At 35.8% G+C, this 17,640-nt stretch overlaps 1 protein-coding gene across 1 annotated transcript in view; it reads left to right on the plus strand.

Annotated features, from left to right (window-relative positions):
• Window positions 1–17,640, plus strand: part of DCHS2 (dachsous cadherin-related 2) — a 273,708-nt gene that overhangs the window by 159,924 nt on the left and 96,144 nt on the right. Inside the window, exons 4-8 of the mRNA XM_049770863.1 lie at window positions 5,203–5,439; window positions 6,505–7,521; window positions 10,435–10,622; window positions 12,278–12,377; window positions 17,304–17,461. Coding sequence (XP_049626820.1) covers window positions 5,203–5,439; window positions 6,505–7,521; window positions 10,435–10,622; window positions 12,278–12,377; window positions 17,304–17,461 — 1,700 coding nt within the window. The remainder of the gene's footprint in view (window positions 1–5,202; window positions 5,440–6,504; window positions 7,522–10,434; window positions 10,623–12,277; window positions 12,378–17,303; window positions 17,462–17,640) is intronic.

Below are 17,640 nucleotides of genomic sequence, written 5' to 3' on the forward strand. Positions count from 1 at the left end.
TTTTCATTCAACTCCAGGGATTTATATAATTGAACACAGCTCTTCTAAATATCTTCATCTGCTGGTTTTGAAATATTTCCATTGATATACATCCTTGAAGCTTTCTGCATAATGAAAGTGCTATTTTTAGAGATGGATTTGTGTATTTTTAAAGGAACACATTTTAATGTCCAATCTCAATATTCACAGTAATAATGTAAAATTTTAGTACTATATAATAATAATATAATACTGAAGAGAGGTCCTAATTTTTGCAACAAAATTGTCATTTTCTGAATATCATCTATATGCATACTTATATACACGTATATTGAAATTTTGGATACTATAACAAAATCCACAAACTAGGAAACTTAAGTAAGATAAGTTTATTTTCTCTTAGTTTTGAGTAATAGAAATTTCAGCTCAGTTTTCCCTTAGTTTTATTCCTAGTGGAAATCCTCCCTGGTTTATAGATGACTGTCTATAGAAATAATAGAGATGGGGGAAAGAGGGCAAAAAGAAAAAGAGAGAAGATAAGGGACCTGAATGGAGGAGAGGAAGTGAAGCAGGGAGAGAGAAAGGAAACAAAAGGAAAAGAGACGAATTTTGGTGTTTCCTCATTTGAGGACAAGAGTTATCATCAACTTATGAATTCTATTTAAAGGACATAGAAGAATAGCACAAATAATAAGAATCTAAATATAAAGTAAGCAGTCTTATCATCACAGCCTAAAAGATGACCTCTCTATAGTATTCAGATATTTTCATACATTCTAGTATATATTTTTTCTCTGCTTACAATCAAAGCATATGGTAATATTTATGATTATACTTTTCACACTGTTCTGAAATCTAGCATGTCACTTAGCATTACTGAGAATTTTTAGGCAGATCCACCATCAATTTTTAAATGTTTATGCAGATACTAAATTTATTAAAATGATGAGTTTATACTGTAGTTTCTTTGTACTACTTATTTTTTATATAAATGTAGCATATCAAATCTTTATAGATAAAAAGATATTTTCTTCATTCTTCTTAAAACACTTAGGCTAGGAAAGGGTATATTTCTAGGTTGTTGAACTATTATAATTATATTGAATAAGAACAATTATAGCTTATAAAAATGATTAATATGTTGAATCAGAGAAATTGTACAGTGGGTAAGGTGCTTGTGGTCAGCCGGAGTTTGATTCCCAGTACAACAGATGGCCCCTGAGCCTAAACAGGAGTGATTCTTAAGCACATAGACAGGAGTAAGCCCTAAGCACTGCCAGGTATAGTCCCCAAAACCAAAAATTAAAAAAAAATTACCTATGTGCCCTTGGATATTATTTATGAATGTAGTATTTAATAATCTTTCATTAGCCTTGGTGAACTTGTTATTTTCTAACTTCAGTGATAGTGCTTCATAAGAATGTAAATATTTTTAATGTTTATAATATAAACAATGCTACCCATACCTCATATACTTCCCTAATATTAACATTCCTCCATCAAGCCCATTAGTGATCTTGTTGGCCTATATTCTTCACTCTTTTGGTAGTCTTGCCTGCTGTGTAAGGGTTTGTTTTTATTATTTCTCTTCCATTGAAGTATTTCATTATATACCACAGAGAAGTGAGATAGTGTGGTATTTGTCTTTCTCCTCTGATTTGTTTAACACGAGATTTTCCAATTCCATCTCTGCTCTAGCAAAAGCCAAGTCATCATCCTCTGTTAAACCTGAATATTATTACATTGTGTATCTGTACCACAACTTCTTTATTACTATCTGTCATTGAGCATTTGCATTGTTTCCAGATCTTGGCAATTGTCAACAACTACAATGAACATATATTTGCACATATCTTTCTGAATTAGTATTTTCCTGTTCTTTGGGTAGATACTTAGCAGTAGAATTGCTGGATCACTTTGTAGTTTTCCTTTAATTTCATAGTTTTCAATAGAGGTGGAACCAGTTTACATTCTCATCAACAGTGGATGGATGAAAATTCCCTTCTTTCCATATCCCAGGAGCCCTTATTGTTCTTGCTTGTTTTCATGTGGGCAGTTTTCACTGGTGTGAGGTGGTATTTCTTGGTTTCAATTTGCATTTCTCTAAGAATCAGTGGTGATGAGCACTTTTCATGTGCCTGTTGGTCATTTGAATGTCTACTTTCAGCTTTTTCCTTCCTTAACTCTTCATTTTATTTTTTTAACTAAATATAAGTTGTTTATTATTTTCCAAAATCTTACCATTTTATTTTGTAAATTATTGAGTAAATAAATCAATGGCAATGTTATAAATACTGTTTGTTTAAAGCTCAAATTCTTCTAGGTATTATCAGATCCTAGAATTGTGGACTCTAATGTAAATAAAAGACTAAAAGTAAGCCACCTGCATCAGGTGAGGCCTGAGCTTATTTAAATATGACTGGAAAGTCATTAAACTAAAGAGAATAAAAATGTGCCTGGAAGAGCATGTAATTCCGTAAAAGGACAGAAACATGGTCTGTCCTTGAAATGAGAACTATTTTGCCATGCTTAGAGAAAAAGTTCCTGTCTGGAGAGTAGTAATGTGATTACATGATTGAAGAGATTTGACTTATAATGAGGTCTGATTTATTTATTGTAAAGACTTTTGAACTTTACCTTGAGCACTTGATAAAGCATTGCTACATCTAAATTTTACAAAGACTTCCAAGATGAGAATGGCAAGTAGCTGAGAAGTCAGTCTGACAGTAGACCAGGTTGTTTTTTAGTTGAGGTAGCCATAAATCTTTTCCTTTTAATAATCATCATCAATAGAAAATGAGGCCCTTTAATAATATTTTATTTAATTAAAAATGTGATTAAAGTGACTGTTAAAGTCTCTCTTCCAGAATTAATTCTGGAAGACAAAAACTCAGGAAGTGGTGTGATAGAGACTAGATGAACTTTTCACTTTCTCCTGGAGACAGACATTTGTATTATTTGAGTTTTTGTGTTTTGTTTTGTTTTCAGCCACACCCGGTGATACTCAGGGGTTACTCCTGGCTATGCACTCAGAAATAGCTTCTGGCTTGGGGGACCATATGGGACCCTGGGAAATGAAACCACAGTCTGTCCTAAGCTAGCGCGCACAAGGCAGAGGCCTTACTGCTTGCGCCACTGCTCCGGTCCCTATTTGAGTTTTTTAAAAATGAGTTTTGATCCACAGTCGGGGATTCTCATGGGTTACTCTTACTTCTGCATTCAGGAATTTCTTCTAGCAGTACTCAAGGGACCATATGAGAAGCTGGGGATCAAACCCAGGCTGGCAACATGCAAAGCAAATGCCTTACCAGCTGTGCTATCTCTCCAACCTAAGTCTGAGTATTTTGGGAGTATTATATCCATAGGTAACTTTCAGAAAGAATAATATCCCAAAGTTCTGCTAAAGTGTTTAGGTATTATATTTCAAAACAAGAGTGTTGTACCTTGAAATGATCATTTTTTGTTTTCTTTTGTTTTAGGGCCTGATTCCAGAGAAAAGGGACATGAAAAAAAAAGCTTGACTATAAATTAGAACAAATAATTTAGCTGTGATAGGGTAGATTTTGATTTAAAAGGAAAATAAAATGTGCCAGAGAGGTAGTACAGTTTGTAGGGCACCCGTCTCATATGTAGTTGACCAAGATTCAATTTCCAGCACCCTATCTGGTACTCTAAGACCCTCTAGGAGTAATTATTGAGCCAAGAGTCAGAAATAAAGCACAAACACTGCCAGGTGTGGCCCCATATCAAAGAAAGAAGAAAAGGAGGAAGTGAAGGAGGAAGGGAGAGAAGGAGAAGAGAGAAAGGAAGAAAGGAATAACTTGAATGATTTTCAACATTTTTGCCATCTAGAAAACATATTTTCTATTATTTTTGCCAGCTACTAATAAACAATCAATAACTACAATATTCCATCACTAAGAGCCATGACTTTGAGAATTATAAAGCTCAGCAATGTTTTTATGTAAATTTTATTTAATTAGCTTGATTTCTTCATTTAACTAATAGTCACAACCAGTTATTTGTAATAGAGTTCACAAAGTTCAGTCATATTTTTTGCATGTAATTTCCTTTAATTAGCTTGCCTGGTTTTTTCCTCATTAAATAGCACTAAAATGTTCATTTATAAGGTTGGCTATGTCACATCAATTCTCATGTTTTCAGATTAAAAGCCTAAAGAGCAGTTTGAACAATCTAAAATATTTTCTTGGCATTACTGGATCTCTTCCCAACATCATCATTAAGACCCCCTCCTCTTGTACTTTGTACATAAAACCTAACTTGCCTCTTGTTTTTATACTTTTTACAGTAGCTAAAGTTTTCTAACTCAGAATGGTTGTTTCTCACCAACAAAGATACAATAAGGTTCATTGGAAAATAAAACTGCCCCATACAATCTGTTTAAAGGCATCTCAATTTATCTCAATGTATTTATCTTGTAAACGTAGAACCCTAGACCAATGGTAGTCACCCTACAAATCCCACATTAGTCAACATTACTGTAGGGACATCATGCTGAGTTGGTAATATAAAAGTAAGGCCTAACAGAGGCAGCATAGCTTATGTTTTCAGGTAAACTGATGTCCTTTCTTTTATGCCCAATGTTTGCATGCTAGGAAAAGCATGCTTGACAGAAATTTTGAGTTACTAACTTTCAAATTTGTTCATATTTTTAGTTAGAAATTAGGTGATTTTTTTCAGGATCCAACAGAAATGGAGATAGAAAGACAGACACTTCTTATCAGGAATAAACTCATGCATATATTATATATTGAGCTTATCAAAACCCCAACACTACAGAGGAAAGTGGGACATGCAAACCCCAGAGAAGCTCAGGTGTGATCTAAAGCCTTGCTATCTCAGCTACATGAGGAGCTTACATTTCTGTTAGTTACAGAAGTAAAAAAAAAAACAAAACCCAATGTCCCAATTTGGAAGAGTCAGACTAGAGGAATTCTCTCATTCCAAGGAGAGAGAACCTCTGTTCTGTTCCAACTTTACACTGATTTCCCTCATCAACGAGGGTAATCTCAGTCTACCCCATTAAATATTGGTTTCATCCATAAGCATCATCCACTCCAATAAGCTGAATGATATTTTGACAAACTATATGACCTGGTCAAGGTCAGATTTACTCAGTGGCATCAATATCTCAGAGGTGACCCTTGCTCATTAGTGTTATTGCTTGTTATCAGCTTTAAAACCCTGCTTTGCTCTCTTCAGGAATTATTTACTTAGCCTCATCTATTTCTCATCTGGAGTCTACTACACTTTGGTTGATGGTCTGTGCTCGAGATGGTGGTGGACTCACATCTGTTGTTAATGCCCAAATCACCGTACAAATTCTTCAGACAACTCTGGCCCCTGCAGACTTTGAAAGGCCGAAGTATACATTCTCTGTTTATGAAGATGTGCCCAAAGACAGTCCTGTTGGAACAGTGAAAGCAAAAGAATCCTTGAGTAAGTACTTCTGACAGTGCTGTCAAGCCTATGATTGGAACATTTCCTGGACTTCCCTAGGCTGGACCATCTTGAACAAATCATTCCATTCCTCCCTGCAGGAGGAACGAAGAGAGAACATACCACTGGTGGCTTGCTCCTTGTCTTTTCATCATTGTTTCCATGCTCCAACATTTTTTTCTAATCACAAAAGCAAGAGACACTTTTAAAAGAAAGTTTAAACCAATTCAGAGTGCTTTTAATGTAGAAAGTGTACATCTGCTATCATCAACACACAGATATATACTCTTTAAACCTTTTTTTATTTTAACTAAAGGAAAGCTCACTTTATTTGCTGCTCAAATTACCTTTTTCCCCTACTTTATATATTGTGTTCAGCTTTCCAGGTATCTACACATTGTTTAGTTTCGTTTAAAAACAAGGTCGTACAGAATTTCAACTTAGATCTAAATCATATTCTATTTCATTATGCCTCCTTTGCTATCTGTTTGAATGACTCAGTATTTTGCTAGTCCAGTCTTCAAGCTGTACCTCATAGGGTGTATAGACATGTCTCTGCAGAATAAATTCATCACAGTGAATTTCTAACCCGAATTCCTCCTCTACCTCTACCCAGTCTCTTTTCTTCTTCTCTGCATCCTTTGTAATGGCTATCCGCCTTTAATAGGTCACTATCATAGAGAAATATTGCTACAGCTGGAACCTGGCTGGTTCAGTCATGCAAAACAGCCATGCATATACTTTTCTGAATGTTTTTCCCTTTTGTCCTATGCTGACATGAGGCAAGACTATCTCCTGTTTCACTAGAAAGCTAGACTGTTGGTCTCTTGTCTGTTAGCATTGCCATTATCACTATGCATTCTTTGCAGCAGACTTTGGAGCACTTTCTTTTTTATTTTATTTTATTTTATTTTGCACTTTCTTTTGGGAAGAGGGAACAGTGATACCCTTCAGAGCATTCTTTGCACATCTATTATATTTAATTATTTTATACTTTGAGCTTTTCCAGTGGGTGGATATTCATTTTGCACATATTATTGCTTTCTGTTTTCTTTTTTTCTTCAGATTCCTCAGAGCCAATTTTGTACAAAATTTCTTCTGGTGATTTGGGTGGCAAGTTCTCCATTCACCCTTTGTTGGGTACCATCCGGACCCAGAAGCCTCTGGATCATGAAACACAGCCTGTTGTAGTGCTCACAGTGCAGGCTCAGCTAGGCAGCTCCCCAGTCTGCAGCAGTACAGAGGTCAATATCACTGTCATGGATGTCAATGACAACCATCCTGTGTTTCCCAGAATCTCTGATGAGATAAGACTCTCCCAGACCACACGGCCGGGCACTGCCTTGTATCGTGTGCATGCAGAAGACAAGGATAGTGGACCTAACGGCTTCATCCGATACTCCCTTGCAGGTCAGCAGCCCAGTATCTTTTCCATTGACTCTGGCCTAGGTGTGGTTTACCTCAATGGGAGTCTGGGAGCTGGAGGACCTCAGAGGCACACCATCACTCTCATGGCCCAGGACTTCGGGGTTCCTCCTCTAGCAGCCCTCTTTGTGCTGACAGTCCTTATTGAAAAACAAGAACCTTTCTCACCCCTGACCTTTGAAAGCTTGGTCTATCACACGGAGGTGAGTGAGTCCCTTTCACTGATGACCCAAGTACTTCGAGTACAAGCCCATTTCCTGGGCCCACAGCATACAACCTCGAAGCTTCAGTACTTGCTGGAAACTGGAACGAACTCTGCTGCTTTTGGCATCCACCCGGATACTGGGTGGATTTATTTGCGACGACAGCTTGACTTTGAGTCGGCACAAACATATCGTTTCAGAGCTTTTGCCCGGATCCCTGAAGACAGACTATTACAAAATGTGAGCACTTCAGTCATTGTTCATGTCCTGGATGAGAACGACAATTCCCCTGTTTTCTTGCATGACGTGTTGTTTTTGAAAGTCAAGGAGAGCCCCCTTCCCCAGGGGGTAATAGGCAAAATTACAGCAATTGACAGAGACTCTGGAAAGAACGGACAGCTGTCATATTTTCTTTTGTCTGATGGAAAATTCTTCAGGATGAACCCCATTACAGGTAGCATTTTGAAGCTTCTATTTACGCCTTTAAAATTTGTGTCAATGTTTTTGAATAGACAAAACTCAAATCTGTTAGCTATACCATTAGGACAAACATAGATTTCAAATTCCAGTTTTTAGTAAATACTTTACATGGTTATAGTATTATGACTGGAACATGAATTAAAATTGAACAGACTATTTCCCATGAGCCACACTTCTCATGCCTCACACCTAACTATTGCTCATACATAATTCTTACTCTGAATTACAAATATACTACAACTGAATTTAAACAATCCTTCTATCAAGTAAATTTTTTTTTCATTATAATATCTTTATTTAAGCACCATGATTACAAACATTTTTGTAGTTGGGTTTCAATTATAGAAAAGAACAGCCTCCTTCATCAATGCAACATTTCTACCACCATCAAGTAAAAAACTTTTTTTTTTGTTTTTGACCCACACCTGTTGGTACTCAGGGATAACTCCTAGTTTTATGCTCTGGAATAATGTGTGTGGTGGTCATAGGACCATATGTGATAACAAATATCAAAGCTGGGTCTGCCATACCCAGCTGTGCTCAGGGCTTACTTTACATTCTGCACTCTAGGAGCAATTCTTATTGGAAATATGGAACCATATGCAATGTTGGAGACCAAACCCTCCTTAGCAATGTGCAAGGAAAATGCCTTACCCATTGTCTCTCTGGCTCCATTAATATATGTTAATGTAATGCATGTGTCCATTTTTCACATGATAACACTCATAGTTAACTATAAGGTAATCTTTACAGATGAATTATGCTTACACTGTAACTATAAACTCTATATACAGAGAGCCTATGATCAAAGTTTCTGAAATTAGAAAGAAGTGATCATCATTTTGAACATTCTAGGGGGTCCCACTTATGTCTGAGCTTTCTCAGTGGGACGGAACTAGAAATAAGCCTTGAACATCTAAAAGCCTCAATGTGTAATACAAAAAAATGTGAATCTTCCTCCCATAAGTGAACACATCACTTACCACAAAGACTGGCAAATAGATTCTGGTGCCCACACAACCTTAAACAGGGAGCCACCTGCACAGTGGAGTAGATGACACTCTGCAGACTGACTCTGCTTGCTCTGTATTTTCTTATACTTGATGATATTTCACTGGAAAATTTGTTGGGCTCTTTTAAAATGCAAACTACAGTTGATTTCCCCACAATCTCTGTCCTCTAATTATTTCAGCACCCAATGGTCTCTTCCTGATTTTATTTAGGCAAATAAGTAGCTTTTAAGTTCATATCTTAATCTCAGAGCTCATCTTTCTTACCTTGTGTAAGGAAGATCATTTCCAATTTGCTGTTTGCCTCACTCTGAGGGGGAAAGAGTGGAAGTGTATGAGGAGACTTTAGATACTCCTCAACTGTTTTCCCATTTAGAAGGGTTTGGCACAGCTTAACAAGCTGGGCATCAGGGAAACCTTTCAAAATGCTCTTGGTCCACACACTGGTACTCTGTACAGTCTCGGTAGTGATGGGACCTCCAACACTGCTGGAACTTTCCATCACCATCACCCACATGCACTGTCTGGCCAATCCACACAGTATTTTACCACTAACCTCTAACTGGTTAATTTACCAATTAGAGTTGGTTATAAATATTTTACACTCAAGATCCAGGGTTTACAGAGAATAAAAGTTTGGAAGTTCAGAAATTCAGCTGTTATGAGACCAGAAAGTTAGCACAAGGGGTCAGGCCCTTAACTTGAATTCATATACCATTTCAGCTTCCCCAGCTCAGCATATGGTCCTCTGAGCATCACCAGAAATGATCCCTGAGCACAGAATAAGAAGAATTCCTGAATGTGGTTCAAACAATTTTTTAAAATCAACTCCTTCCCTCAAAAATCCACTTATCAAAAACATTATCTAAAATAGTGAGAGGCCAAAATAAACACTACATTTAAGCTCATCATCAGCATATCCAAAAGTGAAGTTCCTATTAGTTATTTCTGATCTCAATTTTAGTTTGTTTTTTTCATACTGTCATTTCGTTGGATTGAGGGTGAACTACCCTGAAAATCCCTGAAAGGTAGATAGTAGCTATTTCCTGTTTGCTGGATCACCCATCTTCTCATAAATAAGATGAAAACGGTGCTGGTGGACTTCAGCTTCAGGAGACAGAGAATCAGAGAGAAAGAGTAGTCTCTATTGCTCCTTAGCAATAAATAGAGGCATTTACAGTTTAATGTCAGGATCTCAATGGCTGAAACAGAATGGCAGCTGCCTTGAACATATAAAATAAAGTTTATAAAGCAGTAAAAGTTATTTGGCAAGTTACTGTGCACCCAGCATGTCTATTATAGAGTAATTTAATAGTTTCATACATAAAAGACAAACTATTATCTTAATGTTTTTGCTGGGAGAAGATATTTTGTCATCATTATAGTAATGAAAACAGTATTGCAAAGTATGATAATTGATCAGTTACAAAACACTCTCACATTTATGATTGTATTTCTTACCAGTAACTCAGAAACTAGGCTTAGACATATATTTCTGTTCTACTGAGGAAACATCAGAACCATCTTTAGAAGATAGAAAATTAGCACACATTATTCTTTGCCATTTTCTAAATGGCAATATGAAAGGCCATAACTTAAAACATGCATTCTTACAAAACTCCCAAGATTATATTTCACCATTTGTTTAACAAATGATTAATTATGAAGTCATTTTTTTCAAAGTTTTAATAGTTCATGGTATCGCAGCATAAGGAGGGACAAATATAAAATGACATTCAGGAGGAACTTCAGAAAAACCTTTCAGCAGTGGAGCTAAACTATGAATAAATAAGATTATTCACACTCTTTTTTATGTTCTGCCAACTTTTTGGATGTGGTTCCAAATGCCTGAGTTCAAGTCAGCCTCTATTCCCCAGGTGAGCTGGTCAGTTGGGTAGGCCTGGATCATGAACATCAGGAACATCACCAGGTGAGCATCCTAGTGACTGACCATGGCTCCCCACCACGGAATGCCACTCTTATGGCTTACATTGCAGTTATGGACATCAACGACAACCCACCATACTTCCCCCAGTGCCGCCCTGGACAGCAACTGCACGTCAAGGTTCGTGGTTGAAGCAGCCTGACCCGGATTTTCAATTTCCTTGGTCATTTGTTTTGAGCACCATCTTGTGGTAAAACGTGTGAATTTAGCAAATCTTTCTTAGCAAGGCATGGCTTCAATTCTGGAATACCTAGAAATTGTGCAGGGATCCCCAAATCCCACAAAAGTATAAAATAAAAAATAAAATGGGTGCATGTGATATTTGATATGGAAATAAATTCATTTGTTTTATGATTACATATTTCTTCCTACTGTTTACAAGGTTGGAAAGCCATCATCAGTAATGCTCAAAGATGGTGGTTTTGTCTAATTTTCACTTTCTCCCTGTGTGCAAGACCCCAAAAGTAGTTGATATGAATTTCTAAGATATTTAGCTAAAAGAAAATGAACAATTTGAACTTCTAAGTGGATAGATATACATTTAAAGATAATCAAAGTATGGACTGACACGATACAGCAAGTAGGGCTTTAGCCTTGCATGTGTTTGGCCTGGATTTGATCCCTGTTACTTATACATGCTCCCCTGTCAGGAGTAATCTCTGAGCACAGAGGCAAGGTAAATTTTAAGCACTGCAGGGTGTGTCCCCTAAATTTATGACAAACAAAACAAAACACAGAAAAGAATTGTGAAAGTTTATCTTTTTAGTGCACATGCGTCAACTCTTATTGACATTTATATTATCTGGTCTTTTAAGCTTGCATGCTTTTGTATATTTATAAGGCCATAATAAATTAGCATATGAGTTCATGTACATAATGAGTTGATAAATTTGTCTTGGAGGCACTTATACTTTAAAATATGAATGATTTACGTGAAGAAAAAATTAAGCTATTATTCTAGAACTATTGAATCAGACATTTAAATTGTGCTGTGATAAGCATATTTGAGCAATTCAAAAAAAAGTTAATAATTTTAAGTTCAACTTCTAAAGGCATAGCTAAAAAATGCTGCTAAAGCAAAACATTATGATATCATTGTTATTATGCTGTTAAAATATTTTGTGGCTTAAATGGGCAGTAGAGCTCTAAATGTGAAGTTCAGTTCTACATGTGAATTTCAATATTTCTGAAAAGTTTCTGTTATCTAATCACATGTTTCCTATATTTCTTAAATTCCTATTTTTCTTAAATTTTATTGGCTTATTTTGCTTTGGGGACCACAACTGGCAGTTCTCAGTGCTTACTCCCATGCTTAGGAATCAATCAGGGCATAACTTGGGGACTGTATAGGGTAGGGATCAAATTCAGGTCTAACAGCTGGCCTAAAGGGATGCTTCTTAAAGCAAAGATTTGAATTTGTCTTTAGCATATTTTGAAACAAACTGACAACCTTAAAAATATTTTGAGAATATAGTGAAAAGATGTTGAATTCTTAAAATATAGTCCAAATATATGATTGGTTGGCTAATTTAATATTATTTTTATAAAATAAAAATTATTCACATGCCTACACCAATTGTTGAGAGATGATATTTAAATGTATTAATTCTTTCATGGATTAAAGCCCATGTTGTTATTTGAATTATGTATTATGTAATTGATTTTAAAAGTTTAAATTATTTAACAGTAATGTTAAATAAAGTTTAAATAAAGTTTGATCATAACCTTTCTAAAGTTTTACTGACTCTTTTGTAAACTGTTTCTTGTACTGACAGGTTTTGGAAGGTCAGCCAGTAAATATGCTGGTTACAACTGTGTTTGCAAAGGATCTCGATGAAGGAAACAATGCAGAAGTGATATATTCATTATCTTCAGGTAAAAGCCATTAATCCTTTTTTTTTTTTCAAAAATACAAAAGAAAATTTATTTCAAAAGCATATGGGAGCCATTTACATTTGAACAAGATGATAAACAAGTATCTTGCAAAAAAAAATGAGTTTTTTTTTCATTCAAGAACATTAAGCAAAAGTAACCTTCAGTTGTGCATTATTGCTTTAGAAAAGGGGATAGTGAGGTGGTGAAGGAACAGAATCAAGTCAGGATCAAACTTGGAAAAAGCAAAATCATTTCTGCTCACCTTTGAGTTTACAGTTAAGAAAAGCCACTATCCTTAAAGGATTCAGAGCTCTTAGAATTTTCTATTGAGGTTGAAATAATAGTACAGAGTGTAGGACATTGCCTTGCATGCTGCCCAAATGGGTTTGATCCCTGATATGCCAAATGATCTTCTGAGCCTGCCAGGAGTGATCCCTGAGAGCAGAGCCAGGAGTAAGCCCTGAGCACACTGGGTGTGGCCCAAATAAAACTAATAATAACAATAATAATAATATAATGATAAAAATTTCTCTTAAGCCTGTCAACTGTCTGAGAAACATTGTTTTTAAAAATGACACTAAATTATAAGCAAAATATATTTGTTGTTTTCTAGAGTTATCTTTATTTTTACAAACAAAACATAAAAGGTTAATTAAGAAATAGTTATTTTGTTTTTTTGGGAAGGGTACATTCAGCGTTGCTCTGAGGCTTTTCCTGGCTCAATGCTTGCTGTTGTCTCCTAACTGTACTTAGGGGACCATGTGGTATCAGGACTGAACTCAGACCTCCTGTGTGCAAAGCTGGCGCTACTTCTCCATTGAGCCAATTCTTCAGAGGGCTCCGATTTTCCTGTGTTTTAAGTATAAAATAACCATCTTTATTAAATAAAAATTTTAGTAATCTTAAGTGAAAAATCAACCTTTATTGGAAAAAAGTATAAGATAGTAGATGGAAAATAGTATTATGTCTAAAGAGCCTTGGTTTTGAACATCAGACACCTTCTTTGAGAGAATGGTGTGGTAACCATACCTGGTGGTGCTCAGAGCTTACTCCTGTTCTGCACTCAGGTTTTATTACTGGTAATTCTATTGTTCTAATAACTAAATATTCATAGTCATAGGAAATTATGCTTGGAAAATAACAGGTAAGCATAGATAGTTGTATAGGATCTTAATGGAGGCAGGTTTAATTTTTTATTCTTCTTTTAGGACACATATGCTTTAGATTTGACAACTAATTTTATTTAGTTGACATTATACCATTTAAAAAGTTTATATTAACTTGCCATGTTAACACACATGTAGGAAAACAAGAAAGAGACAATATTGTCCTGTAATTAATTTAACTTCTTATAAGTTAACACAGAGTCTCAAAAGTCTTTTTAGGTAAACCATTAGAATGATAAAAGATAAAAAAAATCTTTGGGTAATATGTTAACATAGAAAAATCACCTGTGTTTTAAAGATTCCCTTCAATTTAAGCCAGATAACCATGGAAAGGACTGAGGTATATATGCTGGGTGGGAAACTTAAGAGTCTTTACTTGCATGGACCATATTGAGATGGGACCTAGAGCCAATTGACATTTATATATATATATATATATATATATATATATATATATATATATATATATATATATATATTGGCCACACCCATTTGATGCTCAGGGGTTACTCCTGGCTAAGCACTCAGAAATTGCCTCTGGCTTGGGGGTACCATATGAGATGCCGGGGGATTGAACTGCTGTCCTTTCTTCGCTAGCACTTGCATGGCAGACACCTTACCTCTAGCGGCATCTAGCGCCACCTCGCCAGCCCCGACATTTATATTTGCAATATTGTCCTATTTTCCTCCAAGAGCATCCTTCAGATGATGTTTTTAGTAATCCTAAAGTTATTGAAGCATTTTATTAGATAAATATGAAAGACTTCCAGTTAAATATATTCAAGACCTTTATATAAACCATTCTATAAGCATTTTATCTCATATTTTTGACTTTTTAATAGTCCAAAGAAGCCATGGAAGATAATTTAGGGATAAGTCTTCAGCTCATCCAGTTTGGAATATACACTTGTCCTTTCTTCTCTTTTCTGTGATTCTTTCATGTCTTTGTGTCTTTCACTTTCTCTGTCTATGCCTATTTCTATATGTCTATAATTATATCTATGCTTATGTCTAAGTCCGTCTATGCTGCTGCTGATTTCTATGATGCTTATGACTATTTTTATGTCTGGCTACAACTCTGTCTGTTACTATGGTTATTTATACATCCATCTCTATTATGACCATGCCTGTGTCCTTGTTCTCATTAGTCACAATTAGCTTTCTTCAGCTTCTCATTGTGTAACTTTGAAAAGGAGGAAATCTCCATTTTCAAACATGCATTTAGAAATCAGTTATATCTGTGAGATCTTGAGTTTTTTTTCCTGATTAAATTCAGGCATGGGAGGGAATTATTGGTATATTAGTTAGAGATGGTGAAGGTGAAGAGGGATCACACATGAATATATTCTAAATAAATATACTATAGCTGTAATTCTGCTATTTTACTATTATTTAGGTATAGAATCTTGCTGGGTATTTTTCCATGGGCATAAGGACTAGAAAGATAAGTTATCACCTTAGAAAAGAAGTTCTACTGGGAAGAGAAAGGGTACTGAGACTAGGCGATATTTCCAGGCCTCCTGTGTGGTGTTTACATAGCTCTCAGATGATTCTAGAGAACCCAACTAACAGTCTATGTGGTTTAGTGCCAGGCCAGATGCTCTGTGCTTCAAGCTGTGTGGTGTCAAGGCCACCAAAACTATTTGGATAGTGCTTGGTAGTCCCCAAGGTTACACCAAGAGATGCTCAAAAGTTGGTGCTGGGATATCAGCCCAGGATCTGGACCCTTTTGTAACTCTTTGAAGAAATATTGAGATTATAACAACTGGTGATCCTATAAAGATTTTCATCATATATTTGAATATTAATTTTTAAAGATTATCTTCAAAAACCATAATGACATTCAAATGTAATGAACAGAATTGTTATTCAAACCTTTGTTCTTTCCTTTTTCAATTGCAAAAAGAATGGAATAACATAAAAATCCAGTAATGGGGACAAAGAAATGTAAAACATTCTTTTTGTTTGTTTTGGGGGTCACATCTGTAATGCTTAGGGCTACTTCTGGCAGATCTTCTGCATGGCAAGTCTGTCTCTGCCCCCAAACACTCCTGAAGATATTTGTTCTTTTTTGTTTTTGTTTTGTTTTTGTTTTTGTTTTTGGGCCACACCCGGCTTTGCTCAGGGGTTACTCCTGGCTGTCTGCTCAGAAATAGCCCCTGGCAGGCACGGGGAACCCTATGGGACACCGGGATTCGAACCAACCACCTTTGGACCTGGATTAGCTGCTTGCAAGGCAAACACCGCTGAGCTATCTTTCCGGGCCCAAGATATTTGTTCTTACAACAACAAAAATAAAGGATCAAGATCTAGAATCAAAGCTACTAAAAAGCATTTAACATCTGGCCCTATATTCCACTCTAAATTGTATTCATATTCCAGATGAAGGATAAAATACTTGTTCCACAATAATGATCCATCAATTACAATCATTACTGTTGTCATTTTTACTTATTTAATTTCACTTATTATCAACTAATAAAAATATAAGCCTCCAGCTCAGGTATTGTTTGAGATTCTTTCAAACGTTTAAAGTATTTAAATTTCATTAAAGAATGCAAAAGCTAACAGCCATGATAATCCATTTGAATTAGAAGCATCAACAATTTATGACGTGTTTAATGTCATGATCTTTCCACATATGTTCTTTGTTCCTTGAAAAGGATCTAGTAACAGTGAGCCCCCTTACATTGAGAATAAACACCTCCCCATACCATGTACCACCCAAAAGAACCAAGAATCCTGTAGAAATGGCTGACTCCACTGTAGGGACTAGAATGTGCTGATGAGTTTGGATTTTTTATCAGAGTAGAATTAAGGTCATGAAGACTAGGAGGATCTTGGTATTACTGATTGGAGATGTGATACTGTCTTGATCTCCTGCATTTCTTTAGCTCTATCTCTGAAAATTTTTTTTTGGGGGGGGCACACCTAGCAGCGCTCAGGAGCTGCTCCTGTCTCTATGCTCAGAAATCGCCCCTGGCAGGCTCAGGGGACCATATGAAATTCCGGGATTTGAACCACTGCCCTTCTACATGCAAGGCAAACGCCTTACCGCTTTGCTATCTTTCCAGCCCTCTATCTCCAAATTTAAGGGAAATCTAGAGGAACATATTCAGCTACACACTGAAAATGAGAAATGGTCAAACCTAGATAGTGTGAAATTATAGGAACGGTGATGTAATTTCTTCAGCAACTAAGTTTTGAGAACAAATTAAAGAGCTGGATGATAGGAATGTAAAGATGGAAGGTATATACAAAGGCAGACTTTTTATGTTGAACAAAACCTGAGCAAACAAAAATATGTGGATATCAGATAATTAAAGAAGTTAAAATAGACTAAATATTTGATATTAATAAATAATTAATTTTGAAAGTATTTGGTGGTAATGTTATATTGAATATATCATCTTCTAGAGATGTCAAAAATAAGTACAAATGTTAAAAATACATCTATGTGATATATTTTCAAAACTGATGATAAAGAATAGAGATTATGGGATTTATCTCAAACAAAAATGGTGGAGGAAAATACTTAAATGGATAGGTAAACAAGAATTCATTATATTGTTTGATTATTTCTTTTATTATATATGAAAGTTCTCACAAGAAAAATAATAAATAATCTGTTAAGTTCCTTATCTATAATTTCAGCATAACATTTTCACAGTCTTCCAGGTAACTGAAGTATAGTTGAACCAATTTCATTTTCTGCATTATAATTTAATCTGAATTAAAAAAAATTTTGGTATGTGTACAGAAAACAGTTCTGATCACTTCAGAATTGATGCCAACAGTGGAGAGATAAGAACAACAACTGTGCTTGTATTTGATGAGAGACCCTCCTACAGGATCACAGTACTTGCCAGTGACCAGGGACTGCCTCCTCTCCAAGGACAGGCACTTATCATTATTCAGGTAAGCTTCCCTCATCACATGTCATGCAGAAGAGTGTCCTAAAAGTTTTCTTTGATTTTCATACATGTGTAGAATGAAAACAGACAAGTCATGAGTTTGTCAAAATAGAGGACATCACCATTGTGCCCCCTCACCTGGGTGGGAGGTACTAGAAAAATCCAAAAGAGGGAGGTACATAG

The sequence above is a fragment of the Suncus etruscus genome, chromosome 3, assembly GCF_024139225.1.
Source record: "Suncus etruscus isolate mSunEtr1 chromosome 3, mSunEtr1.pri.cur, whole genome shotgun sequence".
NCBI classification, from domain to species: Eukaryota; Metazoa; Chordata; class Mammalia; order Eulipotyphla; family Soricidae; genus Suncus; species Suncus etruscus.